Raw genomic sequence first — 24,770 nt, forward strand, 5'->3', positions numbered from 1 at the left:
TGGCGGCGGGTTTATTTTATTCGTGAGGAAAGTAAGTGGGGAGACTGGTAGGGTAAGGCTGTGTAGCTTGTATGCGCGTGGTAGGGTCGTGGAGAAAGGAAGCCTGGAGTCGTGGCCCGAGATAGCACTCCTGGCGCCAGCATGCGTCTCATGGTCGGCGGAACCAGCATGTGGCGCGCTGATTATGTCATGCCGCTAATGCGCGGGGGCGGGGCAGGTCCAGCCGAATCCAGGACACTCACCCATCATCGATTCTGCCAAGCCTGACGCAGAGGCAATCACGCTTTCCATCGTGAAGAGCGCTCCAATGCGCGCACCTGAATCACATCTACCGCCAACGTTCGGACAAGCTGTAATAATGTCGCCCGCCGTCGAGGACGCCCAGGCGCAATGGCTCGAGCAGCTCGATGCCATGCGCAAAGCCATCGCCGAACTCAATCTCCCTGCCGATACTGAGAAGGCGCCAGCCTACGGAGACGACCTCGATTTCGATGATGATGACTTCTCTGGAACTGTCAGCGGCGAAGATATCTGGGACATCATCAGCGACGAGTATGAAGAAGAGTTCAGCAGTGATCACCTCGACCAATTCCCCGATGGCCAAGTTGGTGGCGAGGCTTACAGCCAGCAATGGCTCGCAGAGAAATGCTCTTCAGTAGCCCAAAGTGGTTCTGGTCTGGATTCTGGAGCGTTGAAGGAGCAGATCACTGCGATCCTATCAAGTGACAGCAATGGTGAGGCTTCATGCCAATACTCGACATCTACAGCATACTGACTATGAGTAGACGAAGAGCTACAGATGATGCTCGCAGACATTGTTGGCTACGGCGAGTTGGACCTTGTGGCCGAGCTCATATCCCATCGCAAGGACATCATGCGATCCTTGCATAACCCTACTCCCGCTCAAAGCAATGGTGCCATGGGCCGTTTACAGACCCGAGCCGAACGCGAAGAAGCGTTGCGCCGGGCGGATTGGGAGCACAAGACCGCCGCGTTGGCACCTTCTATGGATCGAACAGGGCCCCAGTATCCCCACGTTTATCGGACTCACGAAGCCGGCAACAAGCTCTCGGCTTATGGCAAAAAGTACGCGCTACCTCCAGATACTGAGCATCGCGACAACAACCTGTATGAAGAATATGAAATCCCCGCAGTCCCGGTAGGTACTGTCGGCGTCGGCCGAAGGCTTCTCGAGATCCAGGAACTGGACGGCCTCTGTCAGCGTACCTTCAAAGGCTACAAATCCCTTAATCGCATGCAGAGTCTGGTGTACCCAGTTGCCTACAGAACCAGTGAGAACATGCTGATCTGTGCACCTACTGGTGCTGGTAAAACAGATGCTGCCATGCTCACCATTCTCAACACCGTGGCCAAAAATGTTGTGCCGAACCCGATTGACGAGCCTGAGGCGACCGACTTTACAGTCATGATGGAAGACTTCAAGATCATCTATGTCGCACCCATGAAGGCGCTCGCTGCTGAGGTCACAGACAAGCTTGGAAAGCGCCTAGCGTGGTTGGGTATCAAGGCTCGCGAACTGACTGGTGATATGCACCTTACCAAAGCCGAAATTCTGGACACCCAGATCATAGTTACCACGCCAGAAAAGTGGGACGTGGTGACGAGAAAAAGCACTGGAGACACCGAGCTGGTACAGAAAGTACGTCTGCTCATCATCGATGAGGTTCACATGCTCCACGACGAGCGCGGCGCTGTATTGGAAAGCTTGGTAGCGCGTACTCAGCGACAAGTGGAGAGTACACAATCACTCATCCGGATTGTCGGTCTCTCTGCGACCTTACCCAACTATGTCGACGTAGCCGACTTTCTCCGAGTCAACAAGATGGCCGGTCTGTTCTACTTTGACGCTTCATTCCGTCCTGTACCTTTGGAGCAGCACTTCATCGGCGCCAAGGGCAAGCCAGGCACAGCGAAGTCACGTGAGAACGTGGAGAGAGTGGCCTATGATAAGGTCGTTGAAATGCTCAAACGGGGCCACCAGATCATGGTCTTTGTGCATTCGAGGAAAGACACCGTCAAAACAGCCAGGCGATTATACGACATGGCTATGGAAGAACAGTGCACCGATCTATTCGATCCGCAGGACCATCCTCGTTACGAAAATGCTGTACGCGATATGAAGCAGTCAAAGGGCCGAGAATTACGCGAGCTACTTGGAAAGGGCATGGGTACTCACCATGCTGGTATGCCTCGTTCTGACAGAAACCTGATCGAGCGCCTTTTCGCTGAGGGCGTTCTAAGAGTGCTCTGCTGTACAGCGACATTGGCTTGGGGTGTCAATTTACCCGCGGCAGCTGTCCTCATCAAGGGCACCCAAGTTTACAACGCACAAGAAGGTAAGTTCACCGACTTGGGCATCTTGGATGTTCTGCAAATTTTTGGTCGTGCCGGTCGACCCCAATTCCAGGATACAGGTATCGGCTTCATTTGTACGACACACGACAGGCTGGATCACTACATGCGCGCCGTAACTGAGCAACAGCCTATCGAATCCAGATTTTCCGCAAAGCTCATAGACAATCTCAATGCCGAGATATCGCTTGGTACAGTGACTACTGTCTCTGAAGCTGTGACTTGGCTCGGTTATTCTTACCTCTTTGTACGGATGCAGAAGAGCCCGCTGATGTATGGCATTGAATGGAATGAGATACGCGACGACCCACAGCTTGTCGGGAGACGTCGAAAGCTTATCATCGATGCCGCACGAATCTTGCAGAGAAGTCAAATGATCATCTTCAACGAGACCACAGAAGACCTGCGAGCGAAAGATGTCGGGCGTATTGCGAGCCAGTACTACGTCCAGCAATCAAGTATAGAAATCTTCAACACAATGATGCGACCTCGTAGCACAGACGCGGATGCTCTGGCTATGGTCAGCATGAGTGGCGAGTTCGACCAGGTACAATCACGCGAATCCGAGGAGAAGGAGCTTTCAGCCCTCAAAGAAGAAGGGCATGTGATCACACAAGTCAAGGATGGGTATGCTACTTCGCATGGAAAGACAAACTATCTTCTCCAAGCTCACATCTCGCGAGCACGACTGGAAGATTTCACCCTGGTTTCAGACACGAACTATGTGACCCAGAATGCAGCACGTATCGCGCGTGCGCTATTCATGATTGCGCTTAATAGGCGCTGGGGTTACCAGTGTCAGGTACTGCTAAGTCTTTGCCAATCTATCGAACATCGATGCTGGTCTTTCCAGCACCCACTGCATCAATATGAGTTGCCGCAGCCAGTCTTGCGCGCGCTCGATCACAAATATCCGTCGATACAAACCCTGCGCGAAATGGATGCAACGGAGATCGGAGACCTAGTACATAACAAGAAGATGGGTGGCGTCATCTCAAAGCTCATGAACAACTTCCCAACCTTGAGCATTGAATCTGAGATCGCTCCGCTCAACAGAGATGTGCTCCGCATCCAGCTGTTCCTCACGCCCGACTTTGTCTGGAACGATCGTCACCATGGTACTTCCGAATCATTCTGGATCTGGGTCGAGAACTCGGAAACATCTGAGATTTACCATCACGAGTTTTTCATCCTGTCGCGCCGAAAGCTCTACGATGATCACGAACTGAACTTCACGATCCCACTTTCTGATCCTTTGCCTACGCAAGTATATGTTCGCGCCTTATCTGATCGATGGTTAGGCGCCGAGACTGTCCATCCCATATCCTTCCAACATCTCATTCGGCCGGACACAGAGAGTGTCTATACCGATCTGTTGAATCTTCAGCCTTTACCGATCGCTGCTTTGAAGAACCCACTGTTGGAGGAAGTATACGCGCAGCGCTTCCAGTACTTCAACCCTATGCAATCGCAGATCTTCCATTGCCTATACCATACACCTGCCAATGTCTTGCTTGGATCGCCGACAGGTAGTGGCAAGACTGTTGCTGCGGAGCTCGCAATGTGGTGGGCGTTCCGTGAGAAGCCCGGCTCGAAGGTCGTATACATCGCCCCTATGAAAGCACTTGTTCGCGAGCGAGTTCAGGATTGGGGCAAGCGTTTAGCTGGGCCAATGGGCCTCAAGCTTGTTGAGTTGACTGGTGACAACACTCCGGACACACGCACAATTCGGGATGCCGATATTATCATTACAACGCCTGAGAAATGGGATGGTATCAGTCGTAGCTGGCAGACTCGTGGATACGTTCGGCAAGTCAGTCTAGTCATCATCGACGAAATTCATCTACTGGGCGGTGACCGTGGGCCAATTCTGGAGATCATTGTCTCTCGTATGAACTATATCGCATCACAGAAGAAAGACGGGTCAATCCGTCTTCTTGGCATGTCCACTGCTTGCGCTAATGCGTCCGATCTTGGAAACTGGCTTGGTGTCAAAGAAGGCTTGTTTAACTTCCGCCACTCTGTGCGTCCGGTACCGCTGGAAATCTTCATCGATGGCTTCCCGGAACAGCGAGGCTTTTGCCCGCTCATGCAATCGATGAACCGACCTACTTTCCTGGCAATCAAAGCTCACTCACCGGAAAAGCCAGTTATCGTCTTCGTAGCCTCCCGTAGACAGACTCGTTTGACGGCTCGCGATTTGATCAACTTTTGCGGCATGGAAGATAACCCAAGACGCTTCCTTCACATGTCTGAAGACGACTTGGCACTCAATCTCGACCGAGTAAAGGATGACTCATTACGCGAGGCACTGAGCTTTGGTATAGGCCTGCATCACGCCGGTCTTGTCGAGACTGATCGATCGCTCTCAGAAGAACTCTTCGCGAACAACAAGATTCAAATCCTAGTCGCCACTAGTACACTTGCATGGGGCGTGAACTTGCCAGCCCATCTTGTCGTAGTCAAGGGTACGCAGTTCTTCGATGCCAAAACAGAAGGGTACAAAGATATGGATCTCACGGATGTGCTGCAAATGCTGGGTCGTGCCGGACGTCCTCAGTTCGATGACTCTGGTATTGCGCGTATATTTACGCAAGACGCCAAGAAAGAGTTCTACAAGCATTTCCTGCATACTGGATTTCCCGTCGAATCGTCTCTGCACAAGGTGCTGGACAACCATTTGGGCGCCGAAATCTCTGCAGGCACTATTGCTACAAAACAAGACGCGCTCGATTACCTGACCTGGACTTTCTTCTTCCGCCGGTTGCATAAGAACCCGTCATTCTACGGATTAGAGATTTCAGCAGAGGAGCACAACACGATTGCCGCGCAGTCCTTGGCCAACGACTATATGGTCGAGCTGGTGGAGACCTCCCTCAGTGAACTGGACGAGTCCTCTTGCGCTATTGTCGAGCCTACAGGCGAAGTTGACCCAACACCACTCGGCAAGATTATGAGTTACTACTACCTCAGCCACAAAACGATTCGCTACCTTGTGAAGAATGTCAAGCGCGACGCAACCTTCGCCGACGCTCTATCATGGATCTCTCACGCCACCGAATACGACGAGCTGCCTGTTCGCCATAACGAAGACCTCATCAACGCCGAGCTTTCGAAAGCCCTTCCTATTTCCGCGGACGACTTCGGCCTACCCCTGTGGGACCCTCACGTCAAGTCATTCCTACTTCTACAGGCGCACTTCTCGCGGATCGACCTGCCAATATCCGATTATGTCGGTGATCTAAACAGTGTGTTGGATCAGAGTATCCGTATTGTACAGGCATCGATTGACGTACTCACTGAACTGGGTTACCTCTCTTCATGCGAGACAATGATCACGATCCTCCAAGCTATCAAGTCAGCGCGCTGGCCAAATGACGGGCCGTTATCGATATTCCCAGGCGTGGAAGTTGAGAGTGAAAAGAAACGTCTCGAGCACCCTAAGGCCAGTCCGAAAAATCTCATTGAGACAACTACCGCATCGCCCGCGGTGCTTGAACGTGCAGCCAAGTTCGCTGGAGTCACACCTACTGGAATTAAGCGTTTCATCGAGCCAGTCTCTCGTTTGCCCGTACTGAAGCTCGACCTGGGCAACGTCAACGCGCTCGCCTTGGATTTCAAGATCTCACGCCAGAACCCGGCTAGAATGCAACAAGGCGGTATACGCATCTTCGCACCACGCTACCCCAAGCCGCAGACGGAAGGCTTCTTCGCTATTGTCTCGTACTCTAGTACTGACGAGATCATCGCTCTGAAGCGCATCAACTGGCCCGACCCCAGTAAGAATGGCAATCGCGGACGGGGTGGACGCGGCGGAAATGCATCTGGGGGCGCACAGTCGAGATTGCAGGCTTCAGCCAAGGTGTCATTGCCGCCTGAGGCACAGGGCAAGAAGGTCGACATCAGCGTGCTCAGTGATTCGTACCCCAGTATGAAATGGAAAATTGGGGGTATTGATGTACCTGAGGCGCCTATTGTGGACGCTTATGGAAAGGGGAAAGAAAAGGCGTAGTGTTGTAGGTCGCCCGCCAGGCCATGACAATTCAAAGTTCAAGTATATACAATTATGACGCCTGGATATAACAGTTGATATGATTCATAATAATAGTCACTGCACTGTCTCATCATTCTCCCTTTCCTCCCTCTCTCTTTCCTCCCTCTCTCTTTCCTCCCTCTCTCTTTCCTCTCTCTCTCTTTCCTCTCTCTCCCTTTCCTCTCTCTCTCTTTCCTCCCTCTCCATCCGATCAAGATCACTTTTATAGTCCACAACATCAACATGCTCCTCTCCCAACAAACGCCTCCCTTGTTCGTACGCCGTCTTATACAAGCGCATCGCATCTGCTCTTCTCCCGGCCTTTTCCACTGCAAATCCCAACGTCCACATACTCTCCACCGTCTCCTGATGTATCCTGTCTAGATGCGTTTCCCTCGCTTCCAACGTCCTTGTTGCCATTTCCTCCGCTTCTTGTACAGCAGCAGGCGTGGCTTGACAAGCTAGACAAAATGCAAACTCGTTGGATATCTGCAACATCTCGGTACGACCCCCAGGGAGAAAGCGTGTGTATCCGTCCAGTGCTCGCCGGAAAGACGTTTCTGCGTCTTTATACTTGTGTTGAGCGACCTGCGCCCTCGCGATCCTGACAAGGGTATCGCACACCTTAATATCGTCGTGGGAGAGCGTGCTTTCTTTGTAGGTGAGCGCTTCGTTGAGGCGCTTCAAAGCTTCCTCAGGTCGGTCAAGGGTGTGAAGCTTTAGACCAAGAAGTTCAAGGTTATGGCACCACTCGGCATCATAGACGTTGGAAGGTGTATTACGATGCCTGAAGGCGCCTTTCCATGCTGTGTAGGCTGATTCGTAGTAACCTTCAGAGTGGAAAACGTATCCAAGTGCATCGGCGTGCTCTTGAATTGAGGCTGAGCTGAAGAAGCTAGGAAGCCAGTTCCAGGACATGGTATCTTTTGGCAATGATGCGCGAAGGGCAGCGCCACGATGAAGGGATGCGTGGGAATGGCTTGCAATGATGCTTTGAGGATGAAGAAAAAAGAGTCATAGAAATGGATCAGGCGTGTCAGAATAATGAATTATTGTCATTGACGATAGATGAGTGTCTTTCCGATTACTCACATGTGTGCTATCAAGTCCGCTGCTTCTCTTCACGTCCGCGCCGCGCGACATCTGCCAGCCTTTGTTGGAGACCTGTTTGTATGCTTTGCCTCTCTATCCTCCTCCCCAGACACGGTCCTTCGTGCCTCTGCCTCCTATCTTGGGTATATGTACATGATTCGTAGCGATCGCTTCTTGTGAGGCTGTCTTTGGGTGGTCGCGTAGCGATGAGTGTATGAGGTAGATCGCTGTGGATCAGCTCAGTCGTCGCCAAAGACGATGAAGCTCGCTTCTTCCTCAATCTCGAAGTATGCGCAGCCACTGTCACTGAATTCGCTTTCGCAGTCAGAGTTGTCCTCGTCAGAGTCAACATCTTCCCAGTCACTGTCTCCATCATCCTCCTCGATCTCGCAGGTTGAGTCAAGGACGGCTTGTGACTCCTCTGCCTCAGACTGCGAAGTAATGTTGCTTGACTCGTCTGTTGAGCCGACATGATGTATCTTTCCGTGAGAGTAGTCTTCCGAATCCTCTGAGACATCATCTTCTTGTTCCCCTTCCTCAACAACTGTGTGTTTCCCAGGCTCGTAGCGCGGCGATCGCCTATGGAAGTACGGATCGGGTCGTCCGGGCTCGAAATCGGTGTCCGGGGCAAAGACAACTGCAGCCTGTTTGTTCGATCGCGGTCGCTTTTCTAAGCAACCCGTAGTCTCTGACCAGTATAGCTCCACGGCCTTCGCTGCGGTTCGCACGTCTTCGTGCGCGACCTCTGGATGCTGCGCAGACCATGAAGCTTCTTCTTCGGCCATGAGCTCAAGTCTCGATAGCTCCTTGAGTGTGCCGATCTTCCCCTTGCACCAGGCGCTGTAAACGGTGTGTTGGTGTTCTGAGCTGGTGAGTGTACAAGATGGCGCGCAACCGCCTGCGCTTTCGAGAGCCTCTGACAATACATTCATGTATCTGATGTGCAGGTCGATGATACAGACGGGACATCGTGATTGTAGCTGGCCGGCTGCTACAGGGTGCATAGGATGCTGACATATCGATGCGACTGGCGATTCGAAGGAGGATGACGTCTCCGCAGAACGTCCGTGGGTAATGTGACCGGAGATGTCGTCAAATGGGTCTGAGAAGTATCCAGAGTCTTGTCGTTTCAACCACTGGTGGAAGTCTTCGTATTCGCGTGCTGTGGGGATGTAGCCTTGCTCAGCTGGCCTAGTATTCGTGTGCAGACATTGCCATCGCTTGTACTGTTTCAGCTCGCGGGGCGGCATGATGACGCTCGCGGGTATCTTGGTGCAAGCCATGGTGGCGTTGTGTGTTGCGTGGTAAGGGCAGGTCAGTGACCTGCAGGTAGAGAGCAGGACTTGTGGTGCCGTAGACGTGTCGCGGGGCGATGGAGATTGACTGCTGTTGTTGTGTATGCTAGGAGTGTTCACAGTCTCGTCCGACAGATGTAGTGCGTGTCCAGGTGGTCCCTGAGGAAAGTCACGGGTGCAGCACTACCACGGTTGAGCGGTTCGTTTGCGGGGAATGTGACCGCTGGTACCAGGGAAACTCTCGGTTGCGCAGATGTCTTTTGGGCGAGCCTCTGTTCGTTCACTGCTGCAAGCACGGTCGTGATGTTTGTGCGCGCGCTGTGAAGGGGAAAGGCGAAGAGTGTTTCGGATCGGTTGGACGTCCTTTGTCACAAGTTGCAACTAGTGAGCGCGACTGTCGCTGCGTTTCCGCTTGAAACGCTCTCCCTCAAAGTCTGACGTCTACGCCAGGAGGCTATAGGTGTATAGAGATGTTCGGAGTGGCAGTGTCGCGCTCAGACGCGGTGACCAGTGCGGACGTCGTCGCCCAACTTCGCGATCTTGGGGAGATTGGAGTACCAGAAAAAGGCCATGATTCTCGGGCAGATATAATCCATTCCTGTCGCTTTGCTGGGTGGAGTGGAAATTTCGCGATGTGTCGCGCGGGGGTTGCCGTCGACTTGGGCCGGCGTCGGGTGCGGATGTGGGGGAGGGCGGCTGCTGTGAAGAAGAAGGCGGGGCAGACGCGTCTGCTATGGATGACTTGTGAGGCGGCTCTCTGCTGGGCTTCACTGTCGATCGCGAGTAATATCGCGTCTTCAGTGTGGGTAGGGGCGTAGGGGCGTGTGGGTGTGAAAGGGTCAGCTTTCGTGGGCTGGGCTCGACACTATCGAATGGACGGTGCGGGCGTTTCGTCATGACCCCCTGACTCATTTGGTTCGCGCTAGTGCAGATTAGCGCATCATCCTGTCGCTGAGCTCCTCAGCCACACATACGCCACACCCCCTCAGACTCACGAATAGCTTGATCACCAGACAAGACATGACTACCTAGGTATGGGATTCGCATACAAAACTACTGCAACAACGCCTATGGTATCAAACATTCCTAGGTCTAGCTCAGCGGCCTCGCAGCCCTCGCCATGAAGCACTGAATCTGGCCCACCTCCTCGCTTGGTAGCTCAATCTCGAAGTTTCCCTGCAGCACCTCAAAGCGGAAACCGACCAACCCAGCCTCCCGCATCATCGATGCCATGTCACTTTCCTCCTGTTGCGTATGTTTCGCTTTGCCTGTCTCTTGCACAGCTTCGCTTACAACGTAGCTGTACAGATCCTGAACGAGAAGGACACCTCCGGGCTTCAGCCTCTGCCCTAAGATCCGGAGAGCGTCCTTTGCAGAGGGGAAATGGTGCAAAGCTGCGCCGACTGTGATGAGGTCGAAATTGCTATGCTCTTCGCTGTCGAGCGAAGAAGGCTCGATCGGGTCTGACAGCAAGTTGCCGACCGTGCCTGCAATATTTTCGCGTCTAAGGCCGAACGTGTCTATGTTGTTGATGTACTTCTCAATCATGGTACGAGATACATCAACTGCGTGTATGGAAGATACGTATGGTCCGAATATCTGATTTGCGATCAACGAGGGACCTGCGTATTGTACGCAAGTGTACAAACCTTACTCTGCAGGGAGGTACGAAGTCAGTATGTGTCTCACACGCACTTCGTACAGCTAGAACTTACCATGAACCCGGGCCCGCACGCATAGTCCAGCATATGCACTGTATTACCCGTTTCTGTACCACCTGGGAGCTTAGCCCAGTCGATGTTTACAAAAGCGATCCTATCGACAATTACACGAGCAATCTGTTGACGGCTGGCCTTGTTTATCGGGCGTTCTTCGAACCAGTCTGACACCTGCCTGACACGCTTTTAGCTGATGCAGTACTGCAGAGTTTAAGGATGGTACAACTCACCCTGCGTCGTTCTCGTGGTGTGGAGCTGACATATTGTTCAAAGGTACTCGCGACACAACGTGATGCTGCGCCTTGCTGTGTGCTTTGCGAAGCGTACTTTATACAAGTCATATTCCACTGATTGCTCCATGAGCACCCCATTGGATTTGCACTGGCTTGCAAGAAGTCTCCGGCTTCACAGTCGTCGGCGACTTTCAGAAGCACGCTCGGATACATGATGCCCTCAATGAGGCTACAGAAAAAACATCCGGATAGAGACACAGCGTACTATTGGAGCCGCGCTCCTCCTCTGTAACTGCTTTCATGCCCCACATTCCTTATCGTATCCGTTTTGGTGCGCAAATAATGTCGTACGTTGCTGATAGCATTCAAGTTGACAGGGCCAGCATCGCTAGGTCGGCTCTCCACCAAACGATCAAATCACACATGTTGTGCACCAACCGGTGAGCCTGGTCTGTCATTGAGTCACCACACCCCGTGGAACTCAAGCCTACTATGATGAGCTCAGCCCGAAATACAGTTCGAGCGCGTAGCGCAGACTTTCCGAACAGCCGCAACGTTGTGTACCTAGGTATATGGGTACGTACACATGCCCAACCAGTCACAGCGGCCTTTATATTAGTAATTGAGCCTTCGGATATTGGCTTCATCGGTGAGATTTATAACGTCGCACATCGGTTGAGTGCATACTCCTCTATCCACTGCTACAATGCGACACCAGGCTCTGGAGGTTGAGTTGCGGGGTTGCCGGACGCTCCCGCACGACGCTGCAATCTAGAGGAAGACCTCGCCGTCTGACCCACCACACCTGTATAACGAACGAACGATTCTGTCTCCTCCAGCTGACATATTCTCGGCTTTTCCGGGGCAAGCGAGATGGTATTGAGCATGACTGGACCCAGCAAATCACGAACCTAATATTAGTTCTGCCTTCAGCCCGACCCTAGCCCAGGGCTGAACTTTGGCTGCTACCGAAAGCCACAAAGCTGCATCTCCGACGAGAAGGTTATATTCTCGCAATCGAAGCAGATGGATGCATATATCTTGCGATACAGGTCTGTCGTGAGAGCAGTACTGTACAACTGTTTTCTTGTTGAATCTTTTGGGCTATGGAGTACTTACGGTAGACATTCAGCGGCTGAAGAGAATCAAATGCTCGGCTCCATTGGCATCACTATGCGCGCGATCGAACCATAACTAGCATTCAACGAATGATAATGTGTTCGCTGAATGAACTCTGAATGCGGTGGTGCTGACAGCAAGCCTCACGAACCCCAATTGGTCCTTGTCATGACTAGGTACATGCTAACTACTAACTGCTGTGCTTACTGTTGTGCGGTAGACATGCCCTAACCTATGTCCGGATGATCCACAAACCTAGAAGCACTCAGGCGCGCTCAGGTATGCATGCTACCCTGTCTTTACCCGTCAGCACTTCTCTTGCATTTTCTAAAGGCGCAGCTGCATTTGGACCATGTCTCTTGTCCACCCGGGCAGGCTCAAAGCTAGTGAACTTGCTGTTCCGTCAAGATTCCGATCCACCCTTCATACCTAGTACCTTCTATCAGGCAAAATGGATCGACGTGAAGAATATCGCGAGGACATGAGCAGTCCCCGAAGCTATGCCGATAGCCAGTGGAGCCCACCTTCGCACTTCCAGGAACACAATCAGATATACCCAGTCGATGGTTCTTCACAACCCTACTCCAACTCGAACACCTCGCCAGCAGTCTCACCCCCACTACCATATGAACAAGAGTACCACCAGTCTCCACAGCCGCAGAACTATGAGGCATACAAAGAAGGGTAAGTCTGATCTCTCCCATTGTCTTTTTCAATGTAATCATCACACCGCACGGCCGCTTCTTGGCCCATAATCTAACGCTGTAGCAGGTATTCGACAGAGAAAGAGACTCCGTATAGCACACTCGACCCAATAGGCACGCCTACTCCAGACTTCTCCGGACCTCAAGTGTATGTGCCCTGTACTAACTACTTGTGATACACACACTGACTTCATCCACGAATGTGCAGAGTGCCCGGCCAGTTCAGTCACTACCCTCATGGAGGCCGACCAATGTCACCTTCATCGCATGGAGGCACTACCATCACGTCTCCAAACATCCGGCCCTACGGTTTCAAAGAGCATGTCGACTCGTATGAGAGTTATCATGAACCTGCCCCTCCAGTGCCACCAAAAGACGATCGAAGATGTGGCATGAAGAAGCGCACTTTCTTCATCCTCATTGGTCTCGGTGTTCTTGCACTCATCGGTCTTGGCTTGGGACTCGGTCTGGGTTTGGGTCTAAGGAAGAAGGAGTCGTAAGTTTCAACAAGTGTACTTCTTCATGCACTCCTTACTCTAACGCAACGCAGACATAAGGACATTGTTCATCCTTTCTGTCGCGATAACCCAGAATCATGCATCGGCGGTTCTCTCAACGCCGAGTACATGTCGAAAAAGGGTGTATTCAGTGAGTACATATCTGTAAGGTGAATGTGAAATACACACTAACCTTGTATCTACTTCCTCCCAGACGGCACTGGTATCGCTCTAGCTGGAGAGTCGTGGAATAAAGGCCAACGACGAATCTTCACGCTCTACTTCCAGCATCATACAGGCGACATCCGGTTCATGCAATACACCACAGACAGGCAATGGATCGGTGGAACCAAAGCTCAGACTGTGGCCAGTGATGCAAAGGACGCATCGCCCATATCCGCGGTCGCGTTCGCCATCAATGAAACCCAATTTGTGGGTACTCTGAAACTGACTTTGACCCCTTCTTAGTCTCCTTCTCGAGTAGATGTACTAACTACGAGTAGTTCCACATCTTCTACATTGACAAGAACAACACAGTCAAGCAACTGACGCAAACCAACGTCACCGACATCTGGGAGCCCGGACCACTCAGCGACCTCAACCTCAAAGCATTCGACTCGCCGACCACTGGGCTGCAGGCGTGCTGGAAGGGTGACTTCTATGGTGACACTGACTTTACAGAATTCCCCACCGCTTCTGGTCTAAATAACACAGTCCCATTTACAGGACGAAAGGGCATGGTAAGTTCCATGTTTGTAGAGTGCCTTGAGTAGATACGCTGACACCATCATCATTAAAACAGAACATCTGGTACGCCATCGACGAATCGACGTTTCAGCAATATGCTTGGTACAGTGGCCAAGCGGAGGAAACGTGGATCGCGACCGATAAATGGTCCGGTTTCAATGGCCACGGTGGCGTCGGCTGCTACAGCTGGGGCGCCGGCTCGACATCCTACGCCATGCTAAACAACAAGGACAACGACGTCGAGTTCTGGTGGAAAGACACAAATGAAAACCTCACGTCCACAGAAATCCATCCCATCAACTCGTGGCAAAACGCCACCATGGGCACCATACAGGACGTGTATCCCATCACGTCGCTGGGCTACACAACATACTTTTACGCACAAATGGCGGATCGAAGTATCAGAGGATATAACGTTACGTACCAAGCCGAGAATACGACGTTCTTCGCAAACGAGACGTTTGCTATTACTAATCCCGCTGGCCCAGTGCTTGGGCTTGGGGGTACACATCTCACTGTCACTGCATTTGCTGAGAAGCGTGGGGAGGAGACGGTGTGGGACAGCCTGTATGTCTTTTATCAGACGGAAGGCGATGATATTACGGCGTTCACGCGAGGTATGCTGGGCTTGCCTCCTGATTCAATGCTGCAGTCTTGCTAATACATCCTAGGATTGGAAGGCGGTGAGTGGAATCAGGGACCCTTGCAGATTCCCGATGAATAGGTATGGAGTGGGAGAGCAGGATTGATGACTTTCGCTTCATGTCAGATTAATGGGCTTGTCATTTTCGCAGTCACCGCGACGGCTAGTCCTGGGCGTTTGCGCTGGCGTAACGGCGGGTACAAATATTCTATATTATGATTTTACGAGCTTCACGACAGAGCGTCCGTGGTCTCTGGAGTTTCCCCTTTGGAAATGCCGTCCTATTATGCAAGTCGTTTCCATTATCCATGTACACAGCGATGTGAGCCCACAGAAGGACGCGGTATTTGTATTGTTGTGGCCTGTCTGAACACCCTCGTTGCGACTGTCAAGGGTGAAACTAGCTCTTGTCCTTCCAAGCACCAGCGTTATAACCAGCAGTAGGCAGTTTTCCTGGAAACGAGTATGGTAAGCGACGGAGCCATTGACAGCGGGCGGATGGTGGTCTCGTCGGGAAGCGAGCGCGTCCATCAATCCTTGAGGCGCGTACCTGCAATGTCTTCCTGAGCGTCTCTGATGAGGAAGCTGGAAAGCCGTTAGCCCATATTATCGAAAAGACGTTGACATATGTGATCTACTCACTTGTACCACAAAACGGTCGGCAAAACCGTACCCAGATGCCACAGGCTGTGCGCATCCACCATGCCCATCCAAGGCGGGAAGTCCAACAGCTCCAGGCTCATAGCCAAGATGATCCAGGCAACACACAGACCAGGCCAGACAGCCCAAGTCCTCCCAATCTTCTGATACTGAACGTAACTGAAGCCGCTCCAAAGCAGGTTGGACACGATACCAACAGCGACATTGGCAGCCATGTTGTACGTGTAATCCCAGGACCAGAGCGAGAGGTACAAGACATGCAACGTATACAACGTAATACACAGTCCTGTCCAGAGCCTCAGCAAGCTCTGTTTCCTCGGCTCCTTCCTGTCGAGTCGGAACACTCTGATAGGCGCATAGTACAGCCCGTACAGAACATTCGCGCCCGCAGCGAAGTAGTCCAGCTTCTCCGTGACCCCAAAGTCTCTGGTATGGAATATCATGCTGAACGTCCAGCTCGCCAGGCCCACGTAACCAAACCATAAGTAGTATTTCCGCAGCGGGTACGACGCGGGTATCTTGTCGCGGAGCTGCGACATGCCCCAGTCGTGCGCGAGGTAGTTGAAGAGGGAGAAGATGACGCTAAACGGCTCTTGCATGCCCATGAAGCGGTAGAAGGGCCATTTGCCATGGAATTGGTAGATGGGCTGCATGTAGGGAGGGTCGCGCGCGAGGCGTTGGGTGGTTATGATGTGCTGACACGTGTAGTCGCATTCTGAGGGACAGTCCCAGAGGAGCAGGCGGCGGTGGAAAGCTGCGCGTGTGAGTAGGCGTGGAGGAGGGTGAATGGGGTGGGCATACGTATTGACGTGCCATCTGGACCGCAATTGGCTTCTTTACACACCTGTAGATGAGCAGTTAGTTATAAGTCTCAAGTCGGTGAAGGCGCATTCTCTTTGCTCATGTCTCCAACCAAAGCGCAACTCCATCTACACGTACCTGAACACAGTCCTTGAAATCGGGCAGTCTGTCACCCAATGAGGCCTGGGCTACTCCGCCCAGCAGAAGCAGAACGGCGAGGGTGTGCCATACAGAGGCTATTCGTAGCTTCATGGTTCACCGATGTGGAGGGCTGCGGCTGCCATGTGGTTTCGTCTCGTGTTCTCAAGTCGCGTGTCTGCGATGGATCGACAGGGTCTTGGCGGGCCGGTAACTCCGTCGTTTCCCCTTGCACGTGTGTGGAACGACGACGAGGATGAAGCTCGCAGTATGGACATTACGCGCGATGATGTAGTCTGTCAGAGTTTCCAGGCTGTTGTTCTGAGGGGAGGAAATTTGAGAAGTGTGTTTTACGTCTTTACAAGAGCGAAGGCTAACAACCTTGGAAGATCCAAAGCAAATAGATTTCCAAATTCATTTACTTAAGTTTCTATATCCGCAACATATCATTCCTTATCCCTCAGACGGTTGTTGTCGCGTCATCTTTCAACGTTCAAGATCTCTATCCACTAGATTGACTCCATCCAAACGTATGGTTCGGCCAACTATCGGATACCATTCGGATTCCACATTCTGACAGCCCCACCTTTGGGTCACCGGTTAGAAGAGAAGTTGTTCTTCGCTTGGTTGGTCTGTCGTACGGTGAGGGGCTCGTCCCCGCTTCTACCCAGCATTGAGTACAATCTAATTCGACATTTTCCCATCAACACCAGTCTTCAAGACTCCAGGGCGTGTGGCTCAGTGGTAGAGCGGTTAGTAACCACCCTGTACAGACTGTATGCGGTACAAATACTGACTTAAAGAAGTCCGCTTTGCAAGGCTTTTCGCGCTAGTCCTAGTGCAGAAGACTTGAAAACAATTGCGGAAGGTCCGGGTTTCGGTAAGACAGTGAATTGAACGAGTTCGAGCACAGTTGCTAACAAAGTCGGTAGATCACCCGCCCGTCCATCTCTTTTTGCCCCTGCAGACGTCTGGGATCTAGAACATCTTTATTCGAGAGTGTGGGTGTCAAGCTTTTTATTCTTTTTGCTTAGACAACTTTTGCTCGCCAGATGTACCGCTCAAAGAGACAGGCGAATGTTGCTACTCAACGATCCTACCTTTACCGTATCCACTTGATCCAGAGACGTAAGAAGCAGCGTGTAGGGTTATTCATTAGCTACTTTCAAACTCAAGGTATACGTGCTAAGATCTATACAGCACGTGAAGCCCGTAAGTTGACATATCGTTCATGTGCTCTTGAACACTTTCGCAGAAGATACGGAAGACTCCTTATCACATTATCTATCGCTCTCACTCTACTCCCTCTAGAGTATTTAATTCGCTATGCGAAGCCATTTTGATCGACTTGCGTTTCTGCACACTACTCAACACACCCAATAGAGCACAACTGTACTAAGGCAAATTTCCACTTCGTCGCCTTATATTTAGGCACTTCAACGAACTCGAAGAATGGATGGCTACACAAAGTCACATCAAAGTCTGTTAGAAACTGTCGGAATTGCGATCATATACATTTTATTCACACATCCATCAACCACCAAGGTAGTCAAAACTACGCGGCCACGAACATGATGTGCTTTTTGCGTACTTTTCATTCCTGCATTCGCTCTCATGATCTAGCTGAAAAGCATTCGCATTACCACGGAGCTACCAAAGGTGTAGTCCGACAAAACCGTATTCGCCGCCCATGACCCTACGTTGCCTCCTAGAAGACGAGGTATCTACGTCTAAGCCTGGATCGCACGTCCCAAAGCACCGCCAGTGAACTGTTGATTCCTTCCGCCCCGTGGTCCACCTCCGCCGCGACCACCACCACCACGGCCGCCTCCTCGGCCACCGCGACCGCCACGTCCACCTTGCCTCTCAAAGGCGTTGGCGGTTCCTTGTGTGCGTTGCTCCAGTGTCTTCTCGTTCGACTCGATGAGACCGGATGCCTTGTCTGACAGGCTGAGCGCGAGGGTCTGTAGTCTTGACAGCTCAACACCCTTCCTGAAGATGATGGCGGAGTTGACTTGGTCGAGAGCGGCAGCGAGCTCCTCGTGTGAAATCATCTTGGAGACGACTGCGGAGACCTTGCGCTCCGACAGCTCGAACATACCCGCCAGTGTGGTGATGGATAGCGTGTCGTAGAAAGGTGCGTATGTGAAGAGATATGTCCGGAGACCCTCTTCCTGGATTTGCGAGGAAAGCATCTCCTTAATCTTCTCCGAGTCGGCCATGAGCTCCCAGATCTTGATCGAGTTGATGAACTCCGCTGCCTTCTTCCATTCACCAGCAGACAGTGCCTTGGACGCCTGCATGACGTGATCACGCGTGTTCTCAGGAGGACCAGTGAAGATCTGGCGCTCATGGTACTCTAAGAGACGGCGGTAGGTCTTGCTGATGACTCGCTTCCTCAGGTCGGGCGAGGAGCCAAGCTGTGCGAGAAGAGGAATCTCAAGCAACATGGAGCAGGTCAGGTAGACGCACTCTAGCAGCTCAAGGTTGATGTGCATGTGGAAAGGAAGTTGCCGTTGACGCTCGAGACGCTCTTGCTCGGGCGAGATCTGGGAGTATCGCTGCATCTGCAGACCTTGTGCAAGCAGCTCCTTCTGCCTGTTGCTACCGCAGATCTCCTGCAGCGAGGTTTGTGCCTCGTAGACGAGACCGGCACGGAACGCGCAGAGACCGACTTGGACCAGCGCGCGGTTGAAGAGAATCTGTGTGTTGACGTCAAAGTTGCTAATGGTCTCTTGCAAATGCGACATGAGCATCATGTCGCGAGCCTTGTAGTACTGGTCGTGCAGAGACAGGAAGTAGATCTGGCACAACATGGCGCGAGCGCGGATGATGCCCTCACTGTTCTGGAAGAGGTATGTGCAAAGAGTTTGTACGAGGGAGGCGGTGTCGTTGGAGATGGCGCGGGGGGTGATCTCGGAGTCAAGGCTCTCCGGGATCGCCTTCCAGACGTTGTTCTCGAGGATAGTGATAACTTGGGAGGGCTATGGACGTTAGCATAGAAAGCAGAAAACGGCGTGTTTCTTACCTTGAAGTAGACGTGTTCCAATCTCCGCATAACAATGCGGTTCAATGGCTCTTGTGGAAGTTCCAGGCTTGGGTTCTTCTTCATGCTCTCAACGTATACCAGGGTGCGCACCAGCTGAGCGTACAGCAGAGCCTCGTCGGTCAACCGTTCAATGTACTCGGAAGTGTGTGGGTCGATGTGCTGCAGCGAGCGGGTGAGTTCGTCGTCGAGCCTCTCAACGAAAGAGACGACGCTTCCTGGGATGCGGAAGATCTCGCCGGGTGTGATGGTGGGCAGCTTCTCGTCGTCCTCCCACTCCTCGGCGTTCTCAATGACAACAATCTCGTTGCTGTTCTCAAGAATCTCAAGGAGCTTTCCGAATTCCTGGTCGGCCCTGCGTTATGTTAGCAAATGGCAAACATGTCAGGCCAAAGGTACTCACAGCTTCCACTGATCTTGGTGCATGTGGCTGGCAGTACCAGACGTCAAATCGAAGCGCGTCGAGATGAGGGTCAAAAGAACGCGGACCTTTTGGTAGTCATTGACGGCGACGTCGAACAACTTCTCCAGTGTTCGGATGTGCTCCAGCTTGTCCGAATTCTTGCGACCACGCTGCTCGACAATGGCGCGCAGGTGCTTGAGAATACCCTCAGCTGTGTACAGGACGGCCTTGCCACCAGCTCCGACTGTGATGAAGCCGTCGTCAGTGGCCTCCTCAACGACCTCGGTGCCGAGTTGAGGGATCTTGTTCTTCTTCTTCTTTTCCTTGGGTGCTTGAACAACTTCCTCCTCCTCGCGCATAAAGTCCTCCTTGTTCTCCCGGTAGGCGTTGATGTCCTTTTCAAAGTCGCGGTTGTGCTTCTTGATCTTCTGGCGGACAGCGTTGAAACCGCGGCCGTTGACAGCGTTCATCTTCTTGGGGGTGACCTTCTGCTTCTCGTGGGTCTCGAGGACAACCGTCTCGAGGTCGGCAACGGCCTGGATGTACAGCTTGGGGACCTTGCCATCGTTCTGCTTGGTCAGAGTAGGCACCTGGCGGATGAGCTTGTCGAACTCTGTATAACGCATGTCAGCACTGTTTGTGTACCCCGCCACCATGTTCTATGCCATGCCCAGAGCCACTTCGGAATTGGACGTACGTTCGGAAATGACAGCCCAGTCGTTGATCTTCTGCGCGTTCTCAATGAGCCGGATGGTCGCCTCGAGCTCGTCGAAGCGCTTGTCCTTGGCACTCTTCAGCACCTTGTTCACATCCTCGTCGTCGCTGTCGCTGTCGCTCGAGGCGTCCTTCAAGAAGCGGTTGGCTCCGGTTTCGGATCCAGAGTCGGACGAGTCGTCGTCATCGGATTCCTCGTCCGAGTCCTTGTCGCTGTCTTCCTGCTCAGACTCCTCGTCGTTGGAGTAGAGCTCCTCCTCGCTGGACTCGTCCGAGGAGCTGTCGCTGGCGGCAAAGAATCGCGACGCCATGGTTGCAGTGCTCGAGAGTAGGGATTTGCCGGAGGGGTCGAGGGTAATATGTGTGGCGGGCGCCGTGTGGGTTGACCAGAGTCACTGCCGCCTTGGTTGAACTTTCCGGAGCCGAATTTCGAGCCAGCGCCAAGCCATGACTGTGTGCCCCGCGCCTAACCCTAAGCAGACGCGAACGCCTTCACCACCATACGCTAGGGCAGTCACTCTAACCACTGAAGTTTGCACCACGTCTAAAGCGTTGGTATTCGACATTCATTGCTTGCGTTCACTACTAGTTATTCAATAGCACAGTCAGCCTCCACCGAGCTCATTCATCCTCCAACCCCATCGCGAGGAGCTGAAAGTATACACATGCTTTTGTGGCCATGGACACAGCCAAACAGGTTTATGAGAATGCTAATAAAAGTACATGTGCTGCCATCCACCGCTTCCCCGACTGCTGAGGACGTTCGAGTCATGGCTCGACATCTAGCGACCCCAGCCAAGCTGTTGAACATGCATCTGGTCCGCCCCGTTGTGTACCATTCAATCAAGACCCAGCTTCTCTCGTTCAGTGACTCCCAGTGCAGGCCGTGAGTCATCAATCTGGCCCAGCAGAGAGCCTGTCAGAAGCCAGTTGAGGGCGCTGTGCATCGTCAGAGCGTGGTACAATTTGAGCAGATCGTGGGGAACATGTGCGGCCTGCGCGGTCATCCGAGTCCTGCTCCACCTGTCGATAGCGACATGTTGCCTATCTCAGTCTTGGGCAACGATACTGACGGAAGCACTCCGAGGGAAACGTGCATCAAGGAGAACTCAGAACGCCGCGACTCATCCACCGTCGCATCTCTACGTGGTGCAGAGGGTTGTTTTCGTAATATGAGAACTACTCGTCGAAGCCATCCCGTCACTGCCAATGATTCTGACCCATAAAACCTTCTTCAAGCGTCCGGTCTTCCAAGTTTCGCACAAAGTTCTGGTTGCGGTTTGAATTGCCTGCCCTTGACCCCCTTCTCCTGGCGGCGCTGCTTGCGCTTTCAGGAGCACCATCAGGTGGCGGTGGGTAGTATGCCGGTGATGGTTGCAAACGAACAGGCGCGTTGGGATCGAGGTGGCTCATGACCCTCTGAAGGGCAGGGGGGATACCTGATTGTCCCGACTGCTGTTGATCCATCGTCGTTGCTCGCTGCCGCCCAGCGCGGGTAGTAGCTTGGGCATACAGGTTCTGGGGCTGGTTGTATTGCCGTGGCTGTTGTGGTTGCATCATATTCATCGGCTGACCGTATTGTGCTGTCTGTGCAGGATATGGTGGAGGAGCGCCCTGGTGGTTCGGGCCGTACATGTTGTAGGGGTTTTGCTGAGCCTGCGGGCTTTGTGCAGCGGCATACTGGTTCATCTGCATGTTCGCATACGCAGCATGCTGGGCTGCTTGCGCTTGTTGTTGTTGCGCGACGGCCTGTTGTTGCTGCTGCTGTCGCTGTCTGCTCATGCCCTCGTATCGTTGCTGTTCCTGAACACCGGGGGCAGGCGACCTGCTTGAGCCAGACTTTAGAGTCATGGGAGGTACGAATGGACCAGTAAACTTGGCCTGGGTTATGAACGGATGTAACTTGGCCTGCGCAGGGGTCCAACGTTCTAGTGGGTTGAGATTCAGCAGTCCCTGTGCAAAGTCGATAAAGGCCGCTCGGTTGGCCATTTCTATGAGATGTTAGCCGTGAAGGTGACACAGTCTGTTGGCCTGCTTACCTCGCTCGATCTCGTTTGGCTTCATGTTCTTCCGCGGCATGGGATAATTCTTAATTATGTCGGGCAGGGTTGTGGCAGAGAAGTACTTCTTGCTGGGCTGCTCCTTGGTGCCATGTTCCCGTGAGTACTGCTCCATTGACTTCAGCCGATATTGCTTGCGACCATACTCATCCTGCGACTTCTCGTAGAACTCTCCTGATTGCTTGCCCATTTCGAGCATCCAATGCGGTGGTAGCCCCAGCATCTCCGTTATCCTTGACACTTGGTTGTACTCAGACGAGCCTGGGAACAGAGGCAGACCGAGGAATAACTCGACAACAATGCAACCCAATGACCACATGTCGATCGCTGCTGAATACGGCAGACCAAGCAGAACTTCGGGTGATCGGTAGAATCGCGATTGGATGTACGTGTACACGGTCTGGCGTTCGTCGCATGCGGAACCGAAATCGATGATTTTGATGATTGGGCTCTCGAGGCTAGCAACAGGTCAGTGGATGCGCGCAAATGTCAGACATGTTACGTACTTCTTCAATAGGATGTTCTCGGGCTTCAAGTCGCAATGTATCAGCTTTGCCTTTCCAAGCAATGCGAGACCATTGATCAGCTGCTGTGCGAACACGCGCACCAGGGTTGTGGACAGTCCACGGAACTGATTTTGTTTGATCAGCTCGTACAAGTTGACGCTGAGCAACTCGAAGACCAGACACAGATGTTGCCTGTGGATGAAGGTGTCTTTCAGCCGCAGAAGGTGATGATCATCGTTCTTGTCCATTTGCTTGTTCAACTGCGCCGTGTTAGAGCCGTCCTGCGTCTTTGTAGGTGAATACTGACCAAATCAAGCACCGACACTTCCATCATACTCTGGTTGAAGTATGCTGTCCGGTTCTTGATAACCTTGACCGCAACAACCTCCTGTGTCTTCAAGTTCTGGCACTTGACGACCTGCCCAAAGGTACCCTGACCTAGCACATCTAGAATCAGATAGCGGTTCTTGTGCCCTGATTCCTCTGACCCAAGAATGTCGTTTACGTAGAGTATGTAATCGCTATCCTCGTTGTCGTATCCGTCGTTCTTGACGCCCTTGCTCGGCTTCGTGAGGACTCGGCGAGGGTTGCGCGACGATTGGTAGTTGAAGCCGCCGTTGCACAGCTTGTAGGTCATGGGCAGGTGGGCAGTGAGCGCTTGTAGGGGCTAGACGTTCTGTTAGTATGGAAGCTGTCGCCCACACTGTTCGACTTACGCTAATAAAGCCGCCCTCAGGATTTGCGCGACGAAAGGGCGGCTGGGCATTGATCTTAGGTTGCAAATCGGCAGTGTTGACACACTTTTCGAATTTTGGTACTGGCCCTCGGCCTGGCGGAGGCAGCTGTGGAGGGTTTGAGCTGGAGGAGGCGCGCGGCGATCGAGCGTCTCTGTTGTATACCGCGTTCAATTGCGCCGTCGCAGATTGCGGGTAGAAACTCTCGGGGCTCATGTTAGACTGTAGAGGCGGCAGTTGAGGCGCATGCGGTCGGGAGGCTAAAGCGAGACTGTTAGTACTGGGGGTCAAGGCATGTGAATATCCAAGCACAGGCTGAACCTACATGGCGGAGAGTAGTAGTTGTTGGGCGGCGACATATAGGGATTGTTGCGCGTCGGGCTCTGCCGGCTGGCTTGCGTCTGCGCTTGGGCCTGAGGGGTAAAGCTGGTGTAGTTCTGTCCGCCCTGCTGCGCACCGCCCGAGTAGGGCGAGGTAGGTGAAAGGTTCATGGGCGAGTATCTGCGGGCGGCGGCACTCTCCTCTTGCTGGAGGAACTGCTGCGATTGCCTCTGCTGTTGCGTAGGGCGCGCCATGTTCAGCCGCGGCTTGTATGCGTCCTCCATGGGAACATCGCCATCGCCGTCGTTGTACTCGGGGCCTCGGCTAGCAGTGCCGCCAGGCGATTGCAAAGGCATTGAATTCTGTCGTGACGGCGTTGCGTAGGGGTCCGGCTTGACCTGCGAAGACACGCTGGCGTCCCGCGAGGCGTGCGGAGACGGGGCCATGCTGTGCGAGTAGCGATTACCCGGTGCCTCCGAGTAGGCAGTCCACTGCGGTTCCATGGCAACCGGGAGCAGCGAGGGCTAAGGGTGTAGAGCGACGGGGTCGCGGATAGAGACGCCAATCAGTCCTCACTGCCGGTGTTGCATGCCGAGGATACGCGCCCGCTGATGGAGAGGATCGAGCTACGGCGGACGGTGACTGCGGCGCAGCGCTGGAGTCGTGGGTGCAAGAGGCGTGGGCTCGAGGGGAGCGCGCTTGTTGTGGCCGTACGGGACTCGGGGTGACGGGCTTGGAGCGTTTGGCGGTTGCGGGGTGGTGTTACGTGGTCAGCGGCTGTACGCTGTCGCAGCAGGGCCTGGAGCAGCCGCAGGGAAGAAATGCGCGGACGGGAAGCGCAGAGGGGAATATGCACAGGCAGAGGGAAAGGATGGCTTCAAGGTCAGCGTAGCGCTGATGTCGGCGCCATTGCAACATCCATGGAATTGGGCT

At 53.0% G+C, this 24,770-nt stretch overlaps 7 protein-coding genes across 7 annotated transcripts; 2 read left to right on the forward strand and 5 right to left on the reverse strand.

Moving 5' to 3' along the window:
* Positions 1-307: 307 nt before the first annotated feature.
* Positions 308-6,385, forward strand: J4E87_005729 (uncharacterized protein; the record flags this gene model as incomplete). Its single annotated transcript, XM_049377336.1, has 2 exons — positions 308-734; positions 786-6,385. The coding sequence occupies 2 exons, from the start codon at positions 308-310 to the stop codon at positions 6,383-6,385; spliced, it is 6,027 nt and encodes a 2,008-aa protein (XP_049232962.1).
* Positions 6,386-7,737: 1,352 nt separating this feature from the next.
* Positions 7,738-8,781, reverse strand: J4E87_005730 (uncharacterized protein; the record flags this gene model as incomplete). The annotated part of the gene is made up of 1 exon (XM_049377337.1): positions 7,738-8,781. The coding sequence occupies one exon, from the start codon at positions 8,779-8,781 to the stop codon at positions 7,738-7,740; it is 1,044 nt and encodes a 347-aa protein (XP_049232963.1).
* Positions 8,782-9,885: 1,104 nt separating this feature from the next.
* On the reverse strand, positions 9,886-10,531 carry J4E87_005731 (uncharacterized protein; the record flags this gene model as incomplete). The annotated part of the gene is made up of 2 exons (XM_049377338.1): positions 9,886-10,415; positions 10,528-10,531. The coding sequence occupies 2 exons, from the start codon at positions 10,529-10,531 to the stop codon at positions 9,886-9,888; spliced, it is 534 nt and encodes a 177-aa protein (XP_049232964.1).
* Positions 10,532-12,314: 1,783 nt separating this feature from the next.
* Positions 12,315-14,535, forward strand: J4E87_005732 (uncharacterized protein; the record flags this gene model as incomplete). Its single annotated transcript, XM_049377339.1, has 8 exons — positions 12,315-12,547; positions 12,635-12,715; positions 12,776-13,063; positions 13,118-13,215; positions 13,279-13,496; positions 13,568-13,804; positions 13,867-14,428; positions 14,483-14,535. The coding sequence occupies 8 exons, from the start codon at positions 12,315-12,317 to the stop codon at positions 14,533-14,535; spliced, it is 1,770 nt and encodes a 589-aa protein (XP_049232965.1).
* Positions 14,536-14,984: 449 nt separating this feature from the next.
* J4E87_005733 (uncharacterized protein) lies at positions 14,985-16,167 on the reverse strand (the record flags this gene model as incomplete). The annotated part of the gene is made up of 4 exons (XM_049377340.1): positions 14,985-15,039; positions 15,097-15,868; positions 15,916-15,958; positions 16,054-16,167. 4 exons carry the CDS (start codon positions 16,165-16,167, stop codon positions 14,985-14,987), a joined length of 984 nt encoding a protein of 327 aa, XP_049232966.1.
* Positions 16,168-17,783: 1,616 nt separating this feature from the next.
* On the reverse strand, positions 17,784-20,527 carry NIP1 (Translation initiation factor 3 subunit c; the record flags this gene model as incomplete). Its single annotated transcript, XM_049377341.1, has 4 exons — positions 17,784-19,037; positions 19,082-19,454; positions 19,503-20,115; positions 20,200-20,527. The coding sequence occupies 4 exons, from the start codon at positions 20,525-20,527 to the stop codon at positions 17,784-17,786; spliced, it is 2,568 nt and encodes an 855-aa protein (XP_049232967.1).
* Positions 20,528-21,416: 889 nt separating this feature from the next.
* Positions 21,417-24,340, reverse strand: J4E87_005735 (uncharacterized protein; the record flags this gene model as incomplete). The annotated part of the gene is made up of 6 exons (XM_049377342.1): positions 21,417-22,207; positions 22,256-22,734; positions 22,783-23,042; positions 23,090-23,449; positions 23,499-23,776; positions 23,842-24,340. 6 exons carry the CDS (start codon positions 24,338-24,340, stop codon positions 21,417-21,419), a joined length of 2,667 nt encoding a protein of 888 aa, XP_049232968.1.
* Between the last annotated feature and the right edge of the window lie 430 nt (positions 24,341-24,770).

The sequence above is a fragment of the Alternaria ethzedia genome (genome assembly GCF_023757985.1).
Source record: "Alternaria ethzedia strain BMP 0044 chromosome Unknown scaffold_12, whole genome shotgun sequence".
Lineage (NCBI taxonomy): Eukaryota > Fungi > Ascomycota > Dothideomycetes > Pleosporales > Pleosporaceae > Alternaria > Alternaria ethzedia.